The sequence below is a fragment of the Microtus ochrogaster genome, chromosome 4 (genome assembly GCF_000317375.1).
Source record: "Microtus ochrogaster isolate Prairie Vole_2 chromosome 4, MicOch1.0, whole genome shotgun sequence".
Classification (NCBI taxonomy): domain Eukaryota; kingdom Metazoa; phylum Chordata; class Mammalia; order Rodentia; family Cricetidae; genus Microtus; species Microtus ochrogaster.
The window spans coordinates 73,490,237-73,510,091 of NC_022011.1; the positions used below are offsets into that span (position 1 = coordinate 73,490,237).

General features: G+C 37.4%; 1 protein-coding gene across 6 annotated transcripts in view; it reads left to right on the top strand.

The window, feature by feature from the left end:
* The window catches only part of Slc4a10 (solute carrier family 4 member 10), a 223,431-nt gene that overhangs the window by 163,216 nt on the left and 40,360 nt on the right, over window positions 1-19,855 (top strand). For all 6 annotated transcript variants that reach the window (XM_005346462.3, XM_005346463.3, XM_026778880.1 and 3 more), the window contains one exon: window positions 15,286-15,391. In XM_005346462.3, the coding sequence (XP_005346519.1) occupies window positions 15,286-15,391 (106 nt within the window). The remainder of the gene's footprint in view (window positions 1-15,285; window positions 15,392-19,855) is intronic.

The following is a 19,855-nucleotide window of genomic DNA, read 5'->3' on the forward strand; positions in this document are numbered from 1 at the left end:
GTATTAGGATCGAAACCTAGTGCCATTGTCCTTGGCTTCTCATCAGCCTTCATTGTCAGCCATGTTCAGAAAGTTCAGTTTCATCCCATGCTTGTTCAGTCCCAGTCCCGCTGGCCTTGGTGAGCTCCCAATAGATCAGCTCCACTGTCACAGTGGGTGGGTGCACCCCTCGTGGTCCTGACTTCCTTGCTCATGTTCTCCCTCCTTCTGCTCCTCATTTGGATCTTAAGAGCTCAGTCCGGTGCTCCAATTTTTGAATGGAAAAATAAAATTAAAAAAATAGAAAAATAAAAGGATCTTCACAATTTCCGTTTTCCTTGGAGGGCACAGGCTGCGGTCACTTGCTGTGTGACCACTAAGCATGAAATGTGTGTTGTTCTTTGTGCCCATTGTCCACTCACACATGCCTCTTCACCAAAGTTAAGGAGGTAGAAAGGCTGATTCGGAATGATGGACAGTGACGTTTTACTGTCAGTGGCACCTGAAATGAGAATTGCAGAAACTGGATGTCAGTCGCCTTGGGCACAGACCTGACCATGTGCAGGCACTGTCCAGAGTCCTTATTTATTTTTTACATGGTGATTGCTTGCCAAGTGTCCTCCAGTTTCATACACACACCCGTTAAACAGCTCTAAATTCTACCATCAGAATTAATTTTGTTAATTGAACAGTTTTATTTTTTATAAATACATGAATTTTATCAGGTATTGCCATGACTTGCTTTCTAAAAAAGAAAAAAATCAAACTTTTTTGTTATACATCATATGCTTTTTAGTTATCTGTCCTAAAGAAAATTTAAAAGCAGCTGCTAAGAATAGCTATTTTATTACAAGAATGTTTTGTGTAATCTATCTGCTTCTATATGCCATTGTAGTGATTTTTTAAAGTCCTGTCATTAGTTTTTAGGCTCATTATACCAGTGCCCACCTAAAATTGTCTACATTTGGTATTGCTGGCTTCATGCTTTCATGAGTTTCATTTTAAAAGTTCCTAGAAAATGCTATGGCCTGGACACACGATATCTGAGGTTGTGATTTTTTTTGCAAACTGAATGTTCCTGTAATTGTATATATATTACACTATATATACCATATGTTGTATTCAGGAGGAAGATATTGGGAAAATGCCAGCATCGTTAGGTTCTACATTTCAGATATGCTTTGTATTTGGTCCTTCTATATTCAAATTTCATATCCTATACCAACCAAATAGCAAAATGTTCTTGGTTTAAATAAACAATAACAAAAAATTTCTAGCTTTTCTGGCATCTCAACCTCACAATGTGGTAATATGTAGACCTTACACTTGAAAATGCATGGTTCCCTTTTATTGTGCCAAGAGCAAGTGTCAAGATAATCTATTTAGTTTTGAGTATATTTTACACCAGATGATCAAACTGAATATGTCACATTAGCAATAAGTAATGAGTTTAAGGGAATCATCTTTATGTGGTAGCTTTAATTTTAAAGAATGGCAAAAATAAAATGTTATACTTGTGTAAGATGAAATGCTTTTCTTGTTTCCAATTAGAGGTATGTAGTAAGATTCACAAGGTTGACGACTAAAATAATGTATGTATATGATAAGAAGGGAGAGAGAGGTCACCATGAATAAGGAAGGGAACTAGCCAGAGGGTGCTGGCAGTGGAGAGGATAATACATGAGGACAACATATGGCACCAATGCATGAAATGCCATAACCAAAGCCATACTTTGTATGCTAACCTAAAAATCTAATTTTTAAAAAAGGCATATGTTATTCTTTGCAAATATGTGAGTTCAAGCAAAATTTAGGGTCTATTTATTACCTGAGTTTCTCATATATATGTAAGACAAGTTAAATTAAAAACATACTTTCCAGGTTTCCTTTTTAAAACTTGTTTTAAATTTATTTTTCTCCAATATATTACATCCCAACTTCAGTTTTCCCTCCCTCCTCACCTGCCAACCTCCTGCCCAAACACTCCTTCTCCTTTAACCTTCAGAAAAGGGCAGGCCTCTCAGGGACATCAAACAAACATGGTATATCAAGTTGCAATAAGACTAGGTACCTCCCCTCATATAATGCTAGATGAGGCAACCAAATAGGAGGAAAAGGGACCCAAAAGCAAGCAAAAGAAACATAGACAGCCCCCAGTTCCCATATGCAAATGGCCTGAATCAGACCCATATAGGCTCTCTGATTGTCAGTTCAGTTTCTAAGCCCTTATGAGCCTGGCTTTGCTTGGGATAATATTCTTGTATCCTGTAAGGATTTGTCACTCATATTGGTTTAATAAAACACTGATTGGCCAGTAGCCAGGCAAGAAGTATAGGTCAGGCAACCAGGCTAAGAGAATTCTGGGAAAAGGAAAGACAGAGACACAGTTGCTACCCAGACACAAAGGAAGCAGGATGAGAATGCCTTACTTAGAAAAGGTACCAAGCCACATACCTAAATATAGATAAGAATTATGGATTAATTTAAGTTGTAAAAGCTAATAATAAGCCTGAGCAATAGGTCAACCATTTTATAAATAATATAAGCCTCTGTGTGTTTATTTGGGGATGAATGGCTGTAGGACCAGGCAAGACAGAGACTTCCATCTACCAATGGCACCCAACATGGGATAAGAATTTCCACATACAGCCTAAGAAAGATTTTAAAATAAAAAGGTTCTAGACAGACAAGAACAGAGTCAGTGCAGCTTCTTGGTAACTGTCTTTTCTCCTGTAGACTCTGTTTGCAGCAAGCAGAGGCATGGCTCCTTTAAGAGAGGCTTCCTGATTCAGTATTAGTGGCAAAAACCTGGCAGCTCTTTTAAGGGTCTCAGCCACCAAACACTTAAATGGTGTTTATAAGCAGCTGGAATTAGGCTTCTTGACATGGACCTAAAAACTCCAGAGTTCTGGCAACAAATCAGGCTCCCACCAGTACCTCTGCTATTAAGATAACTCTCAAAATCCTAAAGAATGGGGTGGAGGCAGCCCCCAAAGCCACAGCTTTAATACAAGCCATATTGCTTAGCAGATTAAAGACTCATGTGGTCAGAAAAAAGAAAGATATATGCAGAAAAGGCAGATTCAGATGAATAAAATCCTCTAAATGGTTTACAGTGTATTAAAAAATATACATAAGCTTGGAAGATAAAAGAAAAATGATAGAGAAAGTGCTTTTAAAAAGAAATAGAGTAGTCAGGTTTGGTGACACATGCCTTTAATCCCACAATTTGGGAGGTTGAGTCAGGTGGATCTCTGTGAGTTCAAGGTCAGCCTAGTCTACAGAGTAAGTTCTAGGACAACATAAGATACACAGAGAAACTTTGCCTCAAAAAAACAAAAATTAAAAAAATAAAAATAAAAGATAAAACCACATAAGGATGGAAAATACAGAGAATCTGGGTAGTATTTATCATTTTGTTATATTTGAATTGTTTGACTACTAAGAAAGGAGCAACACCTGCTAAAAGACATTTTATTATAAATGCTACTGGATTAAACCAATCCATATATTTTAAAAATATCTTAACTTTAAAATATAAGTCAAAAGATATGTTACTTTGGGAAAGGGTGTCTGCTTTTGTTTGCACAAGAAATGATAGACTGTTAATTCATTCTGGATTAAGAAAGATAAGGTTTAATCAAGGAAGACCCATGAAAAATCTCCGATAGGCCCAGATGATCTGATGTCTCAGAATATTTCTGTTGCCATTTCCTCTACATCCAGAACAGTTTCAAGGCTGCTGACTGAGATGATCCAACCTTGCAGAATACTCCAGTTAGGGCTTGACTATAATTCTAAATTTTCTTTGGATCCCCATATGATTATCAGTGCTGCCAATCAGTAGGAAGTAGTCTAGAAAACCATGCCCACATTTCCCCCAAAAATGGATTATGGATGTTTGTCTTTGTTTAGTGTATTGGTTGCAAGTTGTTATGGATAATGGTCAGGAAAAAAGCTAAACAAAGGAGATTAGATTCAGTATCTTATTTTGAAAATAAAAAAGGGGGAAATCCTGTAGGAAAATGCTCTTCTACATTGCAAAGATTTGTCAGTCATATTAGTTTAATAAGACACTGATTGACTAGTAGCAACTAGAGTAGGAGAGAAGAGGAAAAACAGAGACGCAGTCACTACCTAGACACACCGGAAACAAGATGAGAAATCCTTACTGGGAAAAGATATCAAGCTACATGACTAAAGATAGATGAGAATTATGGGATAATTTAAATTGTAAGAGCTAGTGAGTAATAAGCCTAAGCAATAGGCAAACCATGTTATAATTAATATAAGCCTCTGTGTATTTATTTGGAACTGAATGTCTATGGCCAGACAGAAGCTTGATCTATACTGCTTAGTTGAGTCTATGGATTTTCTTGTCATGTCCTTGATTGCTCTGGCTCCTACAATCCTTTTTCTCCCTCTTCCTCCTATTCCGATGGATTCCCCAAGTTCTACTTAATATTTGGCTGTGGGTCTCTGCATGTGTTTCCATCATTTTCTGGATGAAGCCTTTCTGACGACAATTGGCAATTGGGCTAGGTACTAATCTATGAGTATAGCAGAATATCATTAGGCATCTTACACTGACTTTTCTTCCTTCCTTTCTTTTTTTCTGTTCATTGGTAATTGCTTCTATCCTAGGTCTCTGGGCTATCCAACCTCTTGTTTCTAGCACTCCAGGCAGTTTCAGTCATGGGGGCCCCTCTAGTGACATGGGTCTAAAGCTGGATCAGTCATTGGTTGACCAGTCCCACAATATTCTGCACCACCATTACCCCAACACATCTTACAGGCAGGATAAATTGTAGTTGGAAGGTTTTATGGCTGGATTGAAGTTGCAGTCCCTCTACTGGAACTCTTGCTTGGTTACAGAATATGGCTATTTCAGGTTACATATTCCTTATTACTAGGAGTCTTTGAGGGTTGCCCTTGTAGATTCCTGGCAGTTTCCTTGTGCTAGGTTTCTAGCTCTTCCCCCAAGATGCCCCTCAGTTCTAGTTTTCTTTCCCTGTACTCTCTTCCTCCATCTTTCCCAACCTCATCCCTCCTATTCCTGTCCCCACTAACCCCAGTTCACCTGTGATATCTATTCTATTTCCCCTTCCCAGGGAGATTCACACATTCCCCCTTGAGTTCTCTTTGCTACTTTCCAAGTTTCTAAAGAAAAGTGTCCTACTACTGAGTAATGAGAGATACTTTTTGCTTTTGCTTCTATTGACTGTTTCATTTTTCTATACTGAGATACTTGCTATATCCTCATTCCTATATAAAAATATAGTCATTTGTTTTAAATAAGTGCTACTGATTGGTATTATACTCAATGTCCTTTATTAGAGAGAGAGAGAGAGAGAGAGAGAGAGAGAGAGAGAGAGACAAGAGAGAAGAGAGAAAAGGGTGTTTATGATAGGCAGAAAAGGATATCAGATGTCCTGAAATTGGTAAAGGGCTTTGTGAACCACCATGAGGGTTGCTGGGAACTAAACCATGTTCTGTGCAAGAGCAGCAAGTGTTTTATCCCAGTTATTTCTAGGCTCCATGTTTCTCTGAAATTTATTTTTTTTGTATAATTGTTTTAAAAGATATACTCTGTATGTCTTCCTACTTTTCTGAATTACTTGGAAAAGCTTAACTTTTATGTCTTTCTCTGTTCTAAGTGTGCTTTCCCTAATACTTTGCACTTCCTTACTCTCTCTCTAACTCTCCACCCAGCCCTAGCATGTGGCTGCTTGTCTATCACATGTCTGACCTCTATGACCTCCAAGATGACTTAAATACATGACTTCCCCCTTTCGCCTCTTCTAGGCAGCTGCGGGGTATTATAGTTTGCCTGCCTTGGGTGTTTTTCTTTTAAACTCTAATAATATAGTCTTCAAGTTGTTAGAAATCATTGAATCTGCAAATTTGGAATAAATTTGACACACTATAAGGATCTTAACACAGAATGAATATATGTGATATAGTTATATATGGCTACATGCATGAGCAACACAAGTGGTGTACATACAGGCAAAACACTAAATACACTAAAACTCATAAAATGATTTTTTTTAAAAAATGAGTCAATTATTTCTCGAGTTTTATTAAGCACTTGTCTTTTTTTCCTCTCTTGATTTTGAGCTCAACTGTTTTTTAAACTGACACATACATATTTTTGTCATATATTGTTGGAAAACATATGTACACTGTGTACTGATTCAAATGTGTTTAAAATTATTTATTCAACATTATTGTTTCTTTAGAGTAGAAACATTTAAACAAATTTTTTCTAGTTTTTTGATAAAGAACAATGTGTTATCATTATCTACAGTCACTCTACTGCACAGCAGGACAGCATGACTTCTTGCTCCTATATAATAATAGCTTGTTACTGTTCATAAAGTTTTTCCATAACCCCTGCTCTAATGTTCCCCCAGACTCTGGTAGCCAACATTCTGCTTTCAGCCTCTGTGAGATTCACATTTTTAATTCCATGTGACTGCAATCATGTGGTGGTTTATTTTTTGTTCCTGGCTTATTTCACTTAACAGAATGACCAACCATACATGTTCATATGGATGATAAATTATATGCCAGTTTTAGAGAAATAGTATCACACAATATACATATGTATTTATATATATATTCATTTATATAAATATATAAAATTTTCTTTATTCATCAGTTGATATGCACTTAAATTGGTTCTTTTTTGTGCCTCTTGTGGCTATTATTTTATACAATAAATATGATCGTGCAGATATGTCTTTGACAAAGTGATTTCATTTTCTTCAGATATATATGCCAATTAGTGGTACTAATAAATCATATGGTAGTTCTGTTTTTAATTCCTTGAGAAAATCCACATGGTTATCTACAATGATTTTACTAACTTACATTCCCAGCACTTTTGTCTTGATAGTATTCATCCTATCAGCTGTGAAGTGGGCTGTCATGGCCGAGAGCTCTTGTGGAGCGTTTGTTCACACACTGGTTGGGAGATGTTCGTTTGTCTTCCTTGGAAAAACACCAGCTTAGATCTGTTATCTAAATCTAAATTGGATTATGATTATTTTATGGTCACCTTTGCTCATGAATTGAATTGTTTGGATACTTGGGCTATTCTTATTATCTTGTCGGGAACCTAGTTGTTTCTTCTCTCTGCAGAAACTTTGTAGTGTCTTCATTTTGCTTTTGTTTCCTATACTTTAGAGCCACACTTCCCAACTCCTTGCTCATTCCAATATCTTGAAGCATTTCTCTGTTTTCTAATAAAAGTTTCATAGTTTTAGGTTTCCTAATACTTCAGTCTTTAATATGTTTTGTTCTGTCTTTTGACTATGGTGAAACCATAAACTACACTGTGGTTTAGTTTCATCCGTGTATTGACTTAAATTATTCAAAGGATAAAGCTGTTTCCAGGAGCAATAATATAAAAACATTAGTTCACTATTGATCAGTTTCATTCTCATTGTCCCTCTGATAAGCTGTGAAATGGTCAGGAACGGAGCTGGTGTGTCTTCATCTTTCCACCTCCCAAGACCCTGAGAACTGTATAGACGCTCCCTGCACCTTTGTTGACAGTGTCTGTCAACAATTCATTCTTCATGTCCACTGTTGGCTATTTTACTTCTCTATTACTATAGTTTTATTTATAGGTCCTAAATAGACTAATCTTCCATACTTCCTTGTCAAGGACAATGAGAAGGCAGAAGATTACATCATTTATTCAATATTTAAAAGAGGATTCTTTCCTTAAAAATGAACCAAATAGCCACATGTTATACACCAGATTTTGGTGAGACAGAAAGACTATTCTTAGAGAGTTCACAGTCTATGAAGTGCTGACCCAATTTCTCTTTGCTTCTGAGCTGACCTAAATTTAAGGATGAATTCTGAAGTGCTTAAAGTGAAATTTAATGATGTTTCAATTTACATTAAAATATCCCAACATCGATATTGAGATAATTTCATTTTCCTGCCTCAAGAAAATGATGTTCTGACCTAGAATCCAGCTAATATTAAATCAGAGAAGCTATACTCTAGAAAGAGCCTCTGCAAATTTTGTGAAGTTCCTCTGAAATTCTGTTTCCCTGTAATTTTATGTTTGTACACGTTTTGTAAAGCAGAATATATTTGCTTTAAAAAGCAAGTTACAGGTGTATGACTTATCAATAATCAAATAAGACAGAGTGGAGTAGACAGATTTTTTTAATGCCATGCTTTTGCTAATTAGGTGGTGAATTCTCTCTGTACCATACAGCTTTATATTTCCTGTTGGACACATTGCCTTGTGTTCCATATAAAAGTAATGTCATAGTGTATTGATGCTTTGTATATGATTTATATGTTTACTCAAAGTTTCTACACCCCCTGTTGTAAATCTTTGATCAAATTATTGTGGTTCCTGTAACGTTCCATGTACTGTTGGTTTCTTCGTTCATCACAGCTTTGCTCGATGTTTTCAGTGTCAGAGCTACTTCTGTCATTGTTAGAAGCTTTTATAATAATTTGTATTAGTGGAAGGAAGTTCCCTTTAACTATAAAAATTAACATCCTAATTGCTCTTGCAAGATATTTATTAACTAGCCATATTCAGTTAGTTCAGAATATTTCTCTATTTACAAATGCCTTTCTTGGTAATAAAAGGAGTTCCACTTACACATTTTGCATTTATTAGTTGGCATACAGAAAAAATTCAAATGGAAAGTATGTTCGTATGTGTGTGTGAAAGAGAGAGGTTTTATTTTATATCAAATCAATATTGTGTGGTATGGCTTTATTATTTTATAACTCAGAATACTATTGAAATAAAAACATAAATATGTTTAGCTTCTATAAACATAAGATAAACATATGATTCTATAATTTTTTTTCTTGTGCATTGCGGCACTCTTGGGGGCTAATTTAGTCTATAAATTGCTTGAAAAGACACAAAGCCCTTCCAGTTTAGTGCACAAAGGAGGGGGCTATTAATGACTACCAAGGCAAAGGACAGCATCTGTAGCCTAGGAACTAAAATTAGTGACATCGCTGAAGGGAGTTCTACCAAATTACACTTTCCAGAAGACAGCCATAGGCACTTGTGTAGGGAAGACAGATCGCCTCCATTAGTCTTGAGAAAGAAAGAGAAGACTTCCGCATGCGGGCATTTAATTACACGGTTTACTTAATCACTGTGTGGCCATTTATATAAACAGGATTGTTGGGAGAACTTGTTTTTCTGTGGGAAGCAAAGGCTAGCAGAGAGCATGTTTTATAAAAAGTGCATTTTAAGCCAATTGATCGTTACTACAAGGCACTTTATACTGTTTTTCAGAAGCCACACAGTCGTCTCTCAAGATGCAGAAAAGGCTTTGTGACCAAATCCAAAATTCTCTTATGGTAAAAGTCCTAGAAAATCTAAGTACACGAGGACATGTTCATTATAATAATGGCAGTATACAGGAATCCCACTACCAAAAATATGTTAAATGAAAGAAACTCAAAAGAATTTCTACTAAGTAGCCCCCATAATGGCTCCCTCAATCAAGATATCTCTTTCCTTGCTCTCATCTCTGTCCTTCTCCATCTAGACTATCCCATTATCCCATTCCCTCAAGTTCTCCTCCCTCTCCCCTTCTCCCCTCCTCTTCCCTCCCACTCTCCCTTCTCCGCCCACCCTCATGCTCCCAATTTTGTCTTGCAATCTTCTCTCTTTCCCTTTCAGGCGAGTCCATGTATGTTTTTCTTAGGGCTCACCTTGTTACTTACCTTTTCTAGAATGTAACTATAGGCTCAATATCCTTTGCTTTACAGCTAGTATCCACTTATGAGTGAGTACATACCATGTTCATCTTTCTGGGTCTGGGTTACCTCACTCAGGGTGTTTATTTTTCTAGTTCCATCCATTTGCATGCAAATTTCAAGATGTCATTGTTTGTTTTTTCTAACGAGAAGTACTCTGTTGTATAAATGTGCTACATTTCCTTTATTCATTCTTCAGTTGAGGGGCATCTAGGTTGTTTCCAGGTTCTGGCTATTACAAATAATGCTGCTATGAACATAGTTGAACAAATGACCCTTTAGCTTGATTGAGCATATTTTGGGTTTATGCCCAAGAGTGGTGGTATTGCTGAGTCCTGAGGTAGGTTGACTACAGAAATTCCCAGGAATCCACAAGGATGACCCCAGCTAAGACCCTAAGCAATAGAGAAGAGGGTTCTCGAACTGGCACTGCCCTGTAGTCAGACTGATGAATATCTTAAATACCACCATAGAACCTTCATCCAGCAACTGATGGAAACAGAGGCAGAGACCCACAGTGGAGCACTGGGCTAAGCTCCCAAAGTCCAGTGTAAGAGTGGGAGAAGTGAGAATATGAGCAAAGAGGTCAAATCCATGATAGGGACAACCACTAGAACAGTTTACCTAAGCTAATGGAAGCTCACCAACTCCAGCTGGACAGGTAAGGAACCAGCATAGGTCCAAATTAGACCCTCTGAATGTGGATGATAGTTGTATGGCTGGGGCAGACTGTGGGGCCACTGACAGTGGCACCAGGATTTATCTCTACTGCTTTTTGGGAACCTATTCTCTTTGGAGGGATACCTTGCTCAGCTTAGATATAGTAGAGAGGGCCTTGGGCCTCCCCCAAAGCAATGTTCCTTACCCTCTCTGAGGAGTAGATGGGGGATGGGGGGAAGGAATATGTGGAGGTAATGGGAGGAGGGGAGGGAGTAGGAACTGGGATTGGCATGTAAAATAAAAAAAGATAGTTTTCTTTTAAAAAAAATAAAATAAATTTTAAAAAAGAATTTCAACTAAAATAAGGAATAGGACAAGGATATTCACCCTCTTTATTCTTGTTCAGTAGATTGCTTGAAGAGTTAGCTAGTGTAATAAAATAAGTGAAAGAGATAAAGGTTACCAAACTACCCCTATGTCCAGATGATATAATGTTCTGTATAAAAGCACCTAAATACTCCACCAGGAAACTTCTACAGTTGATAAATTATTCAGTGAAGTAGCAGCATACACAGTTAGCACATAAAAATCAGTAGTTTTTCTATATACAAGTGAAAACATACTGAGAAAGAAATTATTAAGGGAAACAATCCCATTCACAGTCACCTCAAAAATATTCTGAAATAAATCTAACTAAGGAAGCGAAAGATGAATTTTTAAAATAAAAAATGTTAAGATAGCAAAGAAAGTAATGGAAAAAGATACAGGGAGATGCAAAGGCCTCTCATGCTCCTGCGTCGATGGAATAATATTGTGGAAATGGCCATACTACCAAAAGCAAGTTGTAGACTCACAGAAATCTCCATCAAAATTCCAACTCAATTGACACAGAAATTAAAAAACTAATCTTGAATTTTGTTTGGAAGCACACCCAAAAACAGAGAGAGAGAGGGAGAGAGAGAGAGAGAGAGAGAGAGAGAGAGAGAGAGAGAGATCATCCTGAGTGATGACAGAACTAGTAGAGGCATCACTATCCCCGGTTTGAAGTTTATAGCTAGTGAGCTGTAGTAGCAACATAGAAAAGCAGTAATGTATCAGAGAAGTTGGGCTGACTCTCTACTTTCTACTCCAGGGGTCTGTCATACTCACAACAGTAGTAATAACCACAGCGATGGCACAGAACCCTATTAGTATTTACTTATGATAGATCTTATCTTGGGGATTTTGCCAATATTAATTTGTTTGCTCTCACCATAACCTGTGAACTTGGAGATTGTCACTGCCATTTTATACATGAAGAAACTATAGCTTTGATTGCTTATGTATCATGTCCAAGATCACTCAGCTAAATGATTGATTTGAATGAATAAATTTGGCTGGAACATCCATTATTGTGAGAAAACACCTAAAGAGTAGTCTTGCATTTATACTTCCACATTACTGTTAGAGTCTTCAGAAGTTGGTTTGGGTGAAATTAGCCAGAGAATTTGCTCTTCACTCAGGTTTTATCCCCTTATGATGGAGGAAGGTCATTGGTTAATTAAATAAAGAAGCTGCTTGCCCTGATAGGTTAAAACATAGGTGGGAGGAGTAAACAGAACAGAATGCTGGGAGGAAGAGGAAGTGAGGTCAGACTCGACAGCTCTCCTCTCAGGGGCAGACGCCTCAGAGAGACACGATGCTCCACTCTTGCAGGCAGAGGCGAGAGCTCTGCTCTCTGAGGCACACGTGATGAAGCTCCGACCCAGGATGGACGTAGGCTAGAATCTCCCTGGTAAGCCACCTTGTGGGCTACAGCAGATTATTAGAGATGGGCTAGTCCAGGTGTGAGAGTTAGCCTAAAAGAGGCTAGATAGAAATGGGCCAAGCAGTGCTTAAAAGAATACAGTATCCGTGTAATTATTTCGGGTAAAGCTAGCCTTGCGGGCAGTGGGGTGCTGGGGAGGCAGCCCCGCGGCACCTATTACAACACCCTTACAATGCTACTTCTGTTTTTTGTTTCATTTCTTTGCTTTAGATTTTAGGTTGTTTCCATATTTGGATTGTGTTCATATCAAGGGAAGATATGAAAATTTCCTTATTTTATCCTTGATTCATATTTAAGAACGTGTGAGTCCAGTATTCAGAGGTCCCTTTTGAGCCTCCAAGTGTTGTACACAGATCATTTACTTTTTTCCTGGTTCTGTACTAGGGATTGATTGACCCTAGGCCTCACATAGCTAGAGAGACACGTTACTGAGAGTTGCAGGCAGAGTCCCAAAGATAACTGAAACTTTCTATGTAAGCATGTACACTGTAAAACCTGCCTGCTGATCGTTCTCATATCTAGTGTGTGAACTCTACAGTGATTTTCTTGGCTGTTCATGATGTCTCTATGTATAAATAAATATTTTAGGCTAAAATATTTTTCCAAGTTGGAACTGATTTGAGAAAAGTGAGTAGCCACAGCACCCTGTCATTGAGGCAAACGTAACTAATATTCATTCTAAAATACATCTTTCCTTTGAGTTTGCCACGATTATATTAGATTTCTAGCTTAGCACTTTCAGGAAACCATTGATAGCATGTAAGTGGAAATAGAATACCAAGAATGCAGTGGCACCCTTATGCCCTTGTTCTCACTAACCCAATACAGTCACTCTCAACAGCAGAGGTCGCAACCCCAAGGAAGCCCATACAAGGCAAGCGAAGTGAAAAGCCCCATCACCATATGCAGGGCTGCGAGAAACAGAGCACTGAACAGCAGGAATGAGAGTGGTAGATGCAATGGAGTTGCCATAATAAAGGACAAGAGTGCAGCACGTTTAGAGGGATCTCTTAAAGGAGACAGGTCCCAAAGAAGAGGATAGGGGAAGCACAGAATAGAGGAGATATGTAGATCACTTCGTTTGATCTGGGACAGTCTCACTTTTCTAGCTATCGTGATAGAAATGGCACCAACTTCTATCAGTTTATCACAGCTGAAAGAGCAGGACTTACAGGGTCAAACAAACAAGGATTCCCATCGAATTCTGTTAGTATGGACTTGACTAAGTTATTCCTCCTATACAGTTGTGTAGTATGTTCATATAACCTTCACACACCCTAAGGTGTCATATCTTTGTCATATGTGCAAGATAAATAGTTGTCACCCTGTGTTCTTTAGGAGATGACGATAAGGAATAAATCCACATGGCTTTGGTAAAGAAACAGCTTTTCTCTAGATATTTTTAAATCACATTGAATGAGACTGTGAAGGCAGAATCTGGATAAGTAGAACTGACTGCGTGCAAGTTTACTTTGAAAGAAAATGAAGAGAACTTTAGCATGGTAGGAATGCATTGATGTTTCTTTCATGTTATGTTGGAGTGAAAATGTAACATTTGTGATACATCATCAACGGCTGAGGAAGGAACTAGAAAACAATAATGATAATGATCATGAGGAGAGCAGCCACAATTCCAGAGAGCGCCAATGTGCACTAAACACCACACACACACATACACATGGGGATGGGAGGAAGGCAGAGACAGAGAGACAGAGTGATAGATGAGAGACAGTGAAAGACAGAGACAAATACACACATACACACACACACACACACACACACAACTCTGTGTGTAATCTTAACTTATTCCTCATATTACCCCTAATATGTGAGCAAAAGAAATATTAGAATGGTTGAGTCATATTTGCCTGTGGTTACATAGATGATTGAGCTCCCTGACACAAAAACCTGTATTCTATCATAATGTCTGGAACTTGGGAACAGCCATAATTAAGCACTATCTATTGCTGAAAATCTGTTGTTGTTGTTGTTTTTTTTACCCTGTTCTCTTAAAACCCTTGTCACTAACTTTCCCCTGGAGCCCTCCCCAAGTGAGCTCCGCTAGGAACTAGTGAGAGCCAACCGTGCCTGTCTCTACAGGCCTTCTCAAGTAGGATTTCTTGCAGAGATAGACTAGATAACCACTTGAAACATGGAATATTTGTGGTAATGAGCAAAGAAAGTCCCTGTAGTAGAAACAGCGGAGAGTTTCCTAGGCAGACAGATACTTTCCAATAGAAATAATCTTAGCGCCAGGCAGTGGTTGCACATAGCTTTAATTCTAACACTGGGGAGGCAGAGGCAGGTGGATCTCTGTGAGTTCAAGGCCAGCCTGGCCTGTAGAGCGAGTTCCAGGACAGGCTCCAAAGCAACAGAGAAACCCTGTCTCTAAAATAAACAAAAGAAAAAATAATCTTAGCAATGGAAGTCAGTTCTAGTAATATAACTAGAGCAGCAGGCTAACGCATGTTCCAGCTGTGTATCCTGTGTGGGTTGTCTTGGACCCCAAGCACCATCTGAAGTTTTTGTCTATAGGAAAATGCTTCCCCAACAGACAAGGTAAAAGGATCATGAATGACTCCAATAACCATCATAAAACCTCATACACAATGTGCACTAAAGATCTGTATTGATTGTTTGACCTTTAATAGAATTGTGCCTCATCACAAAGGCTAGCATAGCACTGAGCTTTCTACAGTCTTTAACTTAGAATTGTATGACAAAGTTAAATGTGACCTTCAGAGCGTGAATTAAATGTCATTCTGTTTTTAGTTAATATGATTGTACAAATAGCTAAAGTAGAATGTTTGTAATTTTCCCAGGTAGCTTATAACTCACAGGCATATAGATGCTGGAATGATCCCTTCTAGGAAATACTGCTAAGTGGTCCAGTATCCCAGCATTCTAGTCTTAATTGTTGGTATAGTCTTTCCAAGAGTGTTTTAGGTGACCTAGCTATGTGCCTTTCAGACGGATGAATGCTTTATCTAGGGAAAATGATTTCTCAGGTATATTTTTTAGATACAGTAAAAAAAAAATCTTATTTCAGAAAAGCAATTGTTTTGCTCTTTCAGATGTAACTGTATGGAGCCACATAGTCCCAGCAACGCTACACTGAAGGAATGGAGGGAGTCCAATATTTCTGCCTCTGACATAATTTGGGGGAACCTCAGCGTGTCCGTAAGTAAAACATGGCACAAGAAGTCACATCTTGAGTCACTTACTGTAAAGACTTTTATTGACATTTTTAATCACTTATTGCAACTAAGGTAAGAATTTTGAAAATACAACCTTACCCAAGTGACAGCTTGGTTTTAAAGTCCCTCCATTTCAGATATCCATCCACAGTCGGGTTTTCACTCCTTACAAAAAAAACTTCTCGTAGACCAAAGTTGCCCTTCTGTTACACAAACAGAAGAACAGAACTAAAGTCAACTGAAGACCATTAAATATCAGTCCTGGTGATCATCACGGCGGGGCCCATTCTGCTTTGCCCACGAAGGACCGAGGATATTTCCACTTACTGTGTGTGCCTCTCCCACTGTTCAGAACAGGATGAGGGGAGCGGATGGGCTGATATTTTACTGTAAATACTAGTCTTTGATGAATGTGACAGTTAAAAAAAAACTCTCATATGTTTCTCAACAGATTTCCAACTTCCATTTTTATTCTTTAGTCTACTCAAAGGAAAAGGGAGGGGGCCACACACACGTTTTTGCCTATAATGCTTAAATCCTGTACCTTTGCTTCATTTTCTTCTCTGTAATTTTTTTCTCACAGGAACATTTCTTTGCTTTTACTTTGTACTCCATGTATGTGTGTGTGTCATAATCTGCATTCATAAGTTTCAGTTATTTCTGTTCAGTGAAAGCATGAAATTTGTATTTTAAAAAACAAGTGTTCTGCTTTATAACAAATATAAAATTCCCTGGGCAGCCCCACTTTCTTTTCTATTCCCTCCAATTACGTGCATTACTATCCAAAGGTTTTACCACATTGCCCACCTTTATGTTCACAAATATCTTTATAGTCATCAGCCCAAAACCAAACAAGTAATACTTCATTTGATCAAACACATATTATTTTAGTAAGTGAGTCAGTTGACAGAACATAGATATATTTTTGTTATATAAATATTATAAGCCTCAAAATATTTTTGTTTAAGAAAAATATGACCTTATGTCTGTTTTCATTATATATGTTCTTTCAGAATTATAAATCAGAGGACTTACCCTTGGTTTACAATTCAATGCTGGTACATATTTTATGACCTCTTTTATCTCCTCTTCTCTCTCCCTCTCCCCCTCCTTCTTTACCCCCCATGTGTGAGACATCCCCTTGGCTTAAAACAGAAATTAAATGTTGAATTTTGTTGGTTACAGATTTCACTTTTTCAAATCAAGGCACCTTGAAGAGTGGTCCCTTGTCATTTTCTCCAGAACAAGTCTTCACTTACTCTTACCTCCGTTTGTGGTTAACATGTGTTCCTTTCCACTTGCATTTCCCTGAAATGCAGCCAGGTTTCTGGTACCCAGAGACCTTTTAAATGATCAGTAAAGGAAATGATGATGTGAATAAGAAAAAAACAGTCCAGTTTATCGAAAGCTTAGTTCTGGAGTCATGGTGAACATGTTTTGGTGTGAGTGTCTTTGTAGAGAACCTGTTTAGAAACTGTATTATTAGCCGGGCGGTGGTGGCGCACGCCTTTAATCCCAGCACCCGGGAGGCAGAGGCAGGCAGAGGCAGGCAGATCTCTGTGAGTTCGAGGCCAGCCTGGTCTACAAGAGCTAGTGCCAGGACAGGAACCAAAAACTATGGAGAAACCCTGTCTCGAAAAATCAAAAAAGAAAGAAAGAAACTGTATTATTTTATCCAAAGAGCCTCTGTTTGCTCCCTTTTCTCTTATTTTCTTTTCAGCACAAGTTGAAAATAATGCAGTCTGAATTATTCAAAAAATAATTCATGTTTTGTATACTTTCTGAGTCACTTAATGCTAAATTGTAAAATTTATTCTATATATTAGCCAATCCTGAATAATAGCCTTCTAAAAGACAGATTTATTACATAATCGATGGAGTTAGTCATAAGTGAATTATTTTTTATTAAAAATTTGAAAATAATTCACTTATGACTAACTCCATCGATTATTTAAGATTTTTTTAATCAGGCCGGGCGGTGGTGGCGCACGCCTTTAATCCCAGCACTCAGGAGGCAGAGGCAGGAGGATCTCTGTGAGTTCAGGACCAGCCTGGTCTACAAGAGCTAATTCCAGGACAGGCTCCAAAACCACAGAGAAACCCTGTCTCGAAAAAACCAAAAAAAAAAAAAAAAAGATTTTTTAATCAATAAATTTTGATAGTGTTTTCCTTTTCCCACTTCCTCCCAAATTCTTCCATCTCTCTACCCACCCAACTTTTGAAAGTAAAAGTTTTGAGCTCAAGTAGAGGTTTGTAAAAAATACTTTAGAGACAAAGAAAATTTAACATTTTTGACTTATTTTAATTTTTGACGTTCTCTACTACAGGTCACTGTTCTGAAAGAAATTTCATATTATTTTTTATGTAGCAGGGTTTTCAATAGATATTTTCTATTCTTGACCAGAAACATTCTGAATCACATGAATGAATGTTACACAAAGGAAAAGCCCTATGATTCTTAAATCAACAAGATTAATTAACTTATCTTATGCTGTTTTTCTCAGGATAACCATAATTATTATCTAATGTAAATATTAACGAAACACTATATTGATAACTATTATAACAATATTAGTAAAAATAGTGATTCAGCATTTAATTTACATATGTAGTTAGCATATCATATATTATTTTATTTTATCACAATATGTCTCATGATTACTAATTTATACCTTGCTAACTCATAAAGAGCAAAGAATCAGAATCGAAGGGTTAATTATTTGATAAATACTGAATGATTATGTTAAGATATGCTGCTGTTTTACCTTGCTGCCTAAGTAACCTAACTGATCTTATAAAAAGCTGAACCAAGAATAGTTAGGCAATAGAGGGATAGGCAGTGCTGTCATGTAGAGAGAATAAGTAGGAGGAGGAATCTAGGCTCCAGAAAAGATAACTGGAAAGAGAAGAGAACTAGGGAGAAAGACAGGAGATACCCAGAGCGAGACAGACAGACAGACATAGAGTAGGATATATATAATAAAAAAAAGGTTAAAAACCTCAAGACAAAACATAGATTCTTTTAAAAGAGAAACAGGTTAATTTAGGTTATCAAAGCTAATGGGACAAGCATAAGATAAGGCCAAGCATTCATAACTACTACTGAGTCTCTGTGTCGTGATTTCGGAACTGGGTGGTGGTTCAAAAGCAAGCCATCTCATCTGTTTACTATTTAGTTCAAATTCACGGCCAGCTAGTAGACTTAGATCTGTATAATGCATTTTAGCTCATGGTTTCTAATTCTTATTTAATAAAACCTATTTTTGTCAACTCGCAGAATTGTTGAAATAGAATGTGTTCATAGAGTACTTAGTAGAAATCTGTTTGTTACCAAGTATCTTTTGAGTACCCATTGTAAGTTACACCATGTTAGACTAAAGTGAAAGGTAGGTTTTTGGATTTTGTTTGCATTTCTGAATTTCAAGACTCATTTCTCTCTCTCTCTCTCTCTCTCTCACAAGATTTACCTTTTAAATTTATAAACCCTGACTCCTGAAAAACAAGAGAAACTAATATTGTCCAATCTGCTTGAGTTAGAATAACTAGGCTCAGTATTGGTGGTCTGTTATAGATAAGGCCGTCGAAGGATCTTTCACTGGATATGACCCAGGTGCATCCAGGGAATGTTTAGAAGCCTTTTGCACCTGCATTACAGGTGCTCACAAACCAGTGTGCCATGCATGGGACTCTCGCCTCCTCTGCTTAGGCATCCCAGTACACGTTGTACTGCTTAGCAATTGTTCCAAGCATTTCTGAACAGGGACACACACAAAGAAAAGAAAAATGAAAACTTCAAGGTTTAGTTATTGTTTTTTATTTATTCTGATTTACAAAAGAAAACTAAAGCTATAAATGCTATCTAGAGGATTATTCTGTAGTTTTTCAATAGCCATTTTTCTGTGCCTTAGGTCAGCTTAACATGAATAATTGAAATTGAGCTAGCAAGAAAGGTCCTGGCAGACCCCTTAGGTGGTTATAAATTATACTGATATGTTTCTCCAGAGTCTTTGGGTAGGGCACCTATGTCAAGTGGAGTTTACTGGTTGGTTACTTGTTTCAGATGACATTGTAGCTACTTACTTATGTTAAAATCTTTCAGAGGAGTTAATCCTATGCTGTAGAAGATGTGGGGATTTGAGGTTTGATTCAGTGAAAACACTGTGTCCCTTAAATTCTCTTCCTACTATTGCACAGTTCAAACTTTGCTCAGAATGCCTAGATGACTAAAGAAGTCACTGGATTTCTAAGCTGTTATTTATTTTGGAGCAGAGTAATATAATTTTTAGAATACAAAAGTTCTCCAAGATGACAGAATATTTTTTCCTTTCATAATATTTAATGCTTATATAAAATGTTATTTTTGTCTTGAAGTTCTTTTTGACTTTGCTGCCACCTAATGGTTAAGGCAGTAATTAATTTTTTCTTTCTCTTTTTTTAGAAAGAGAAA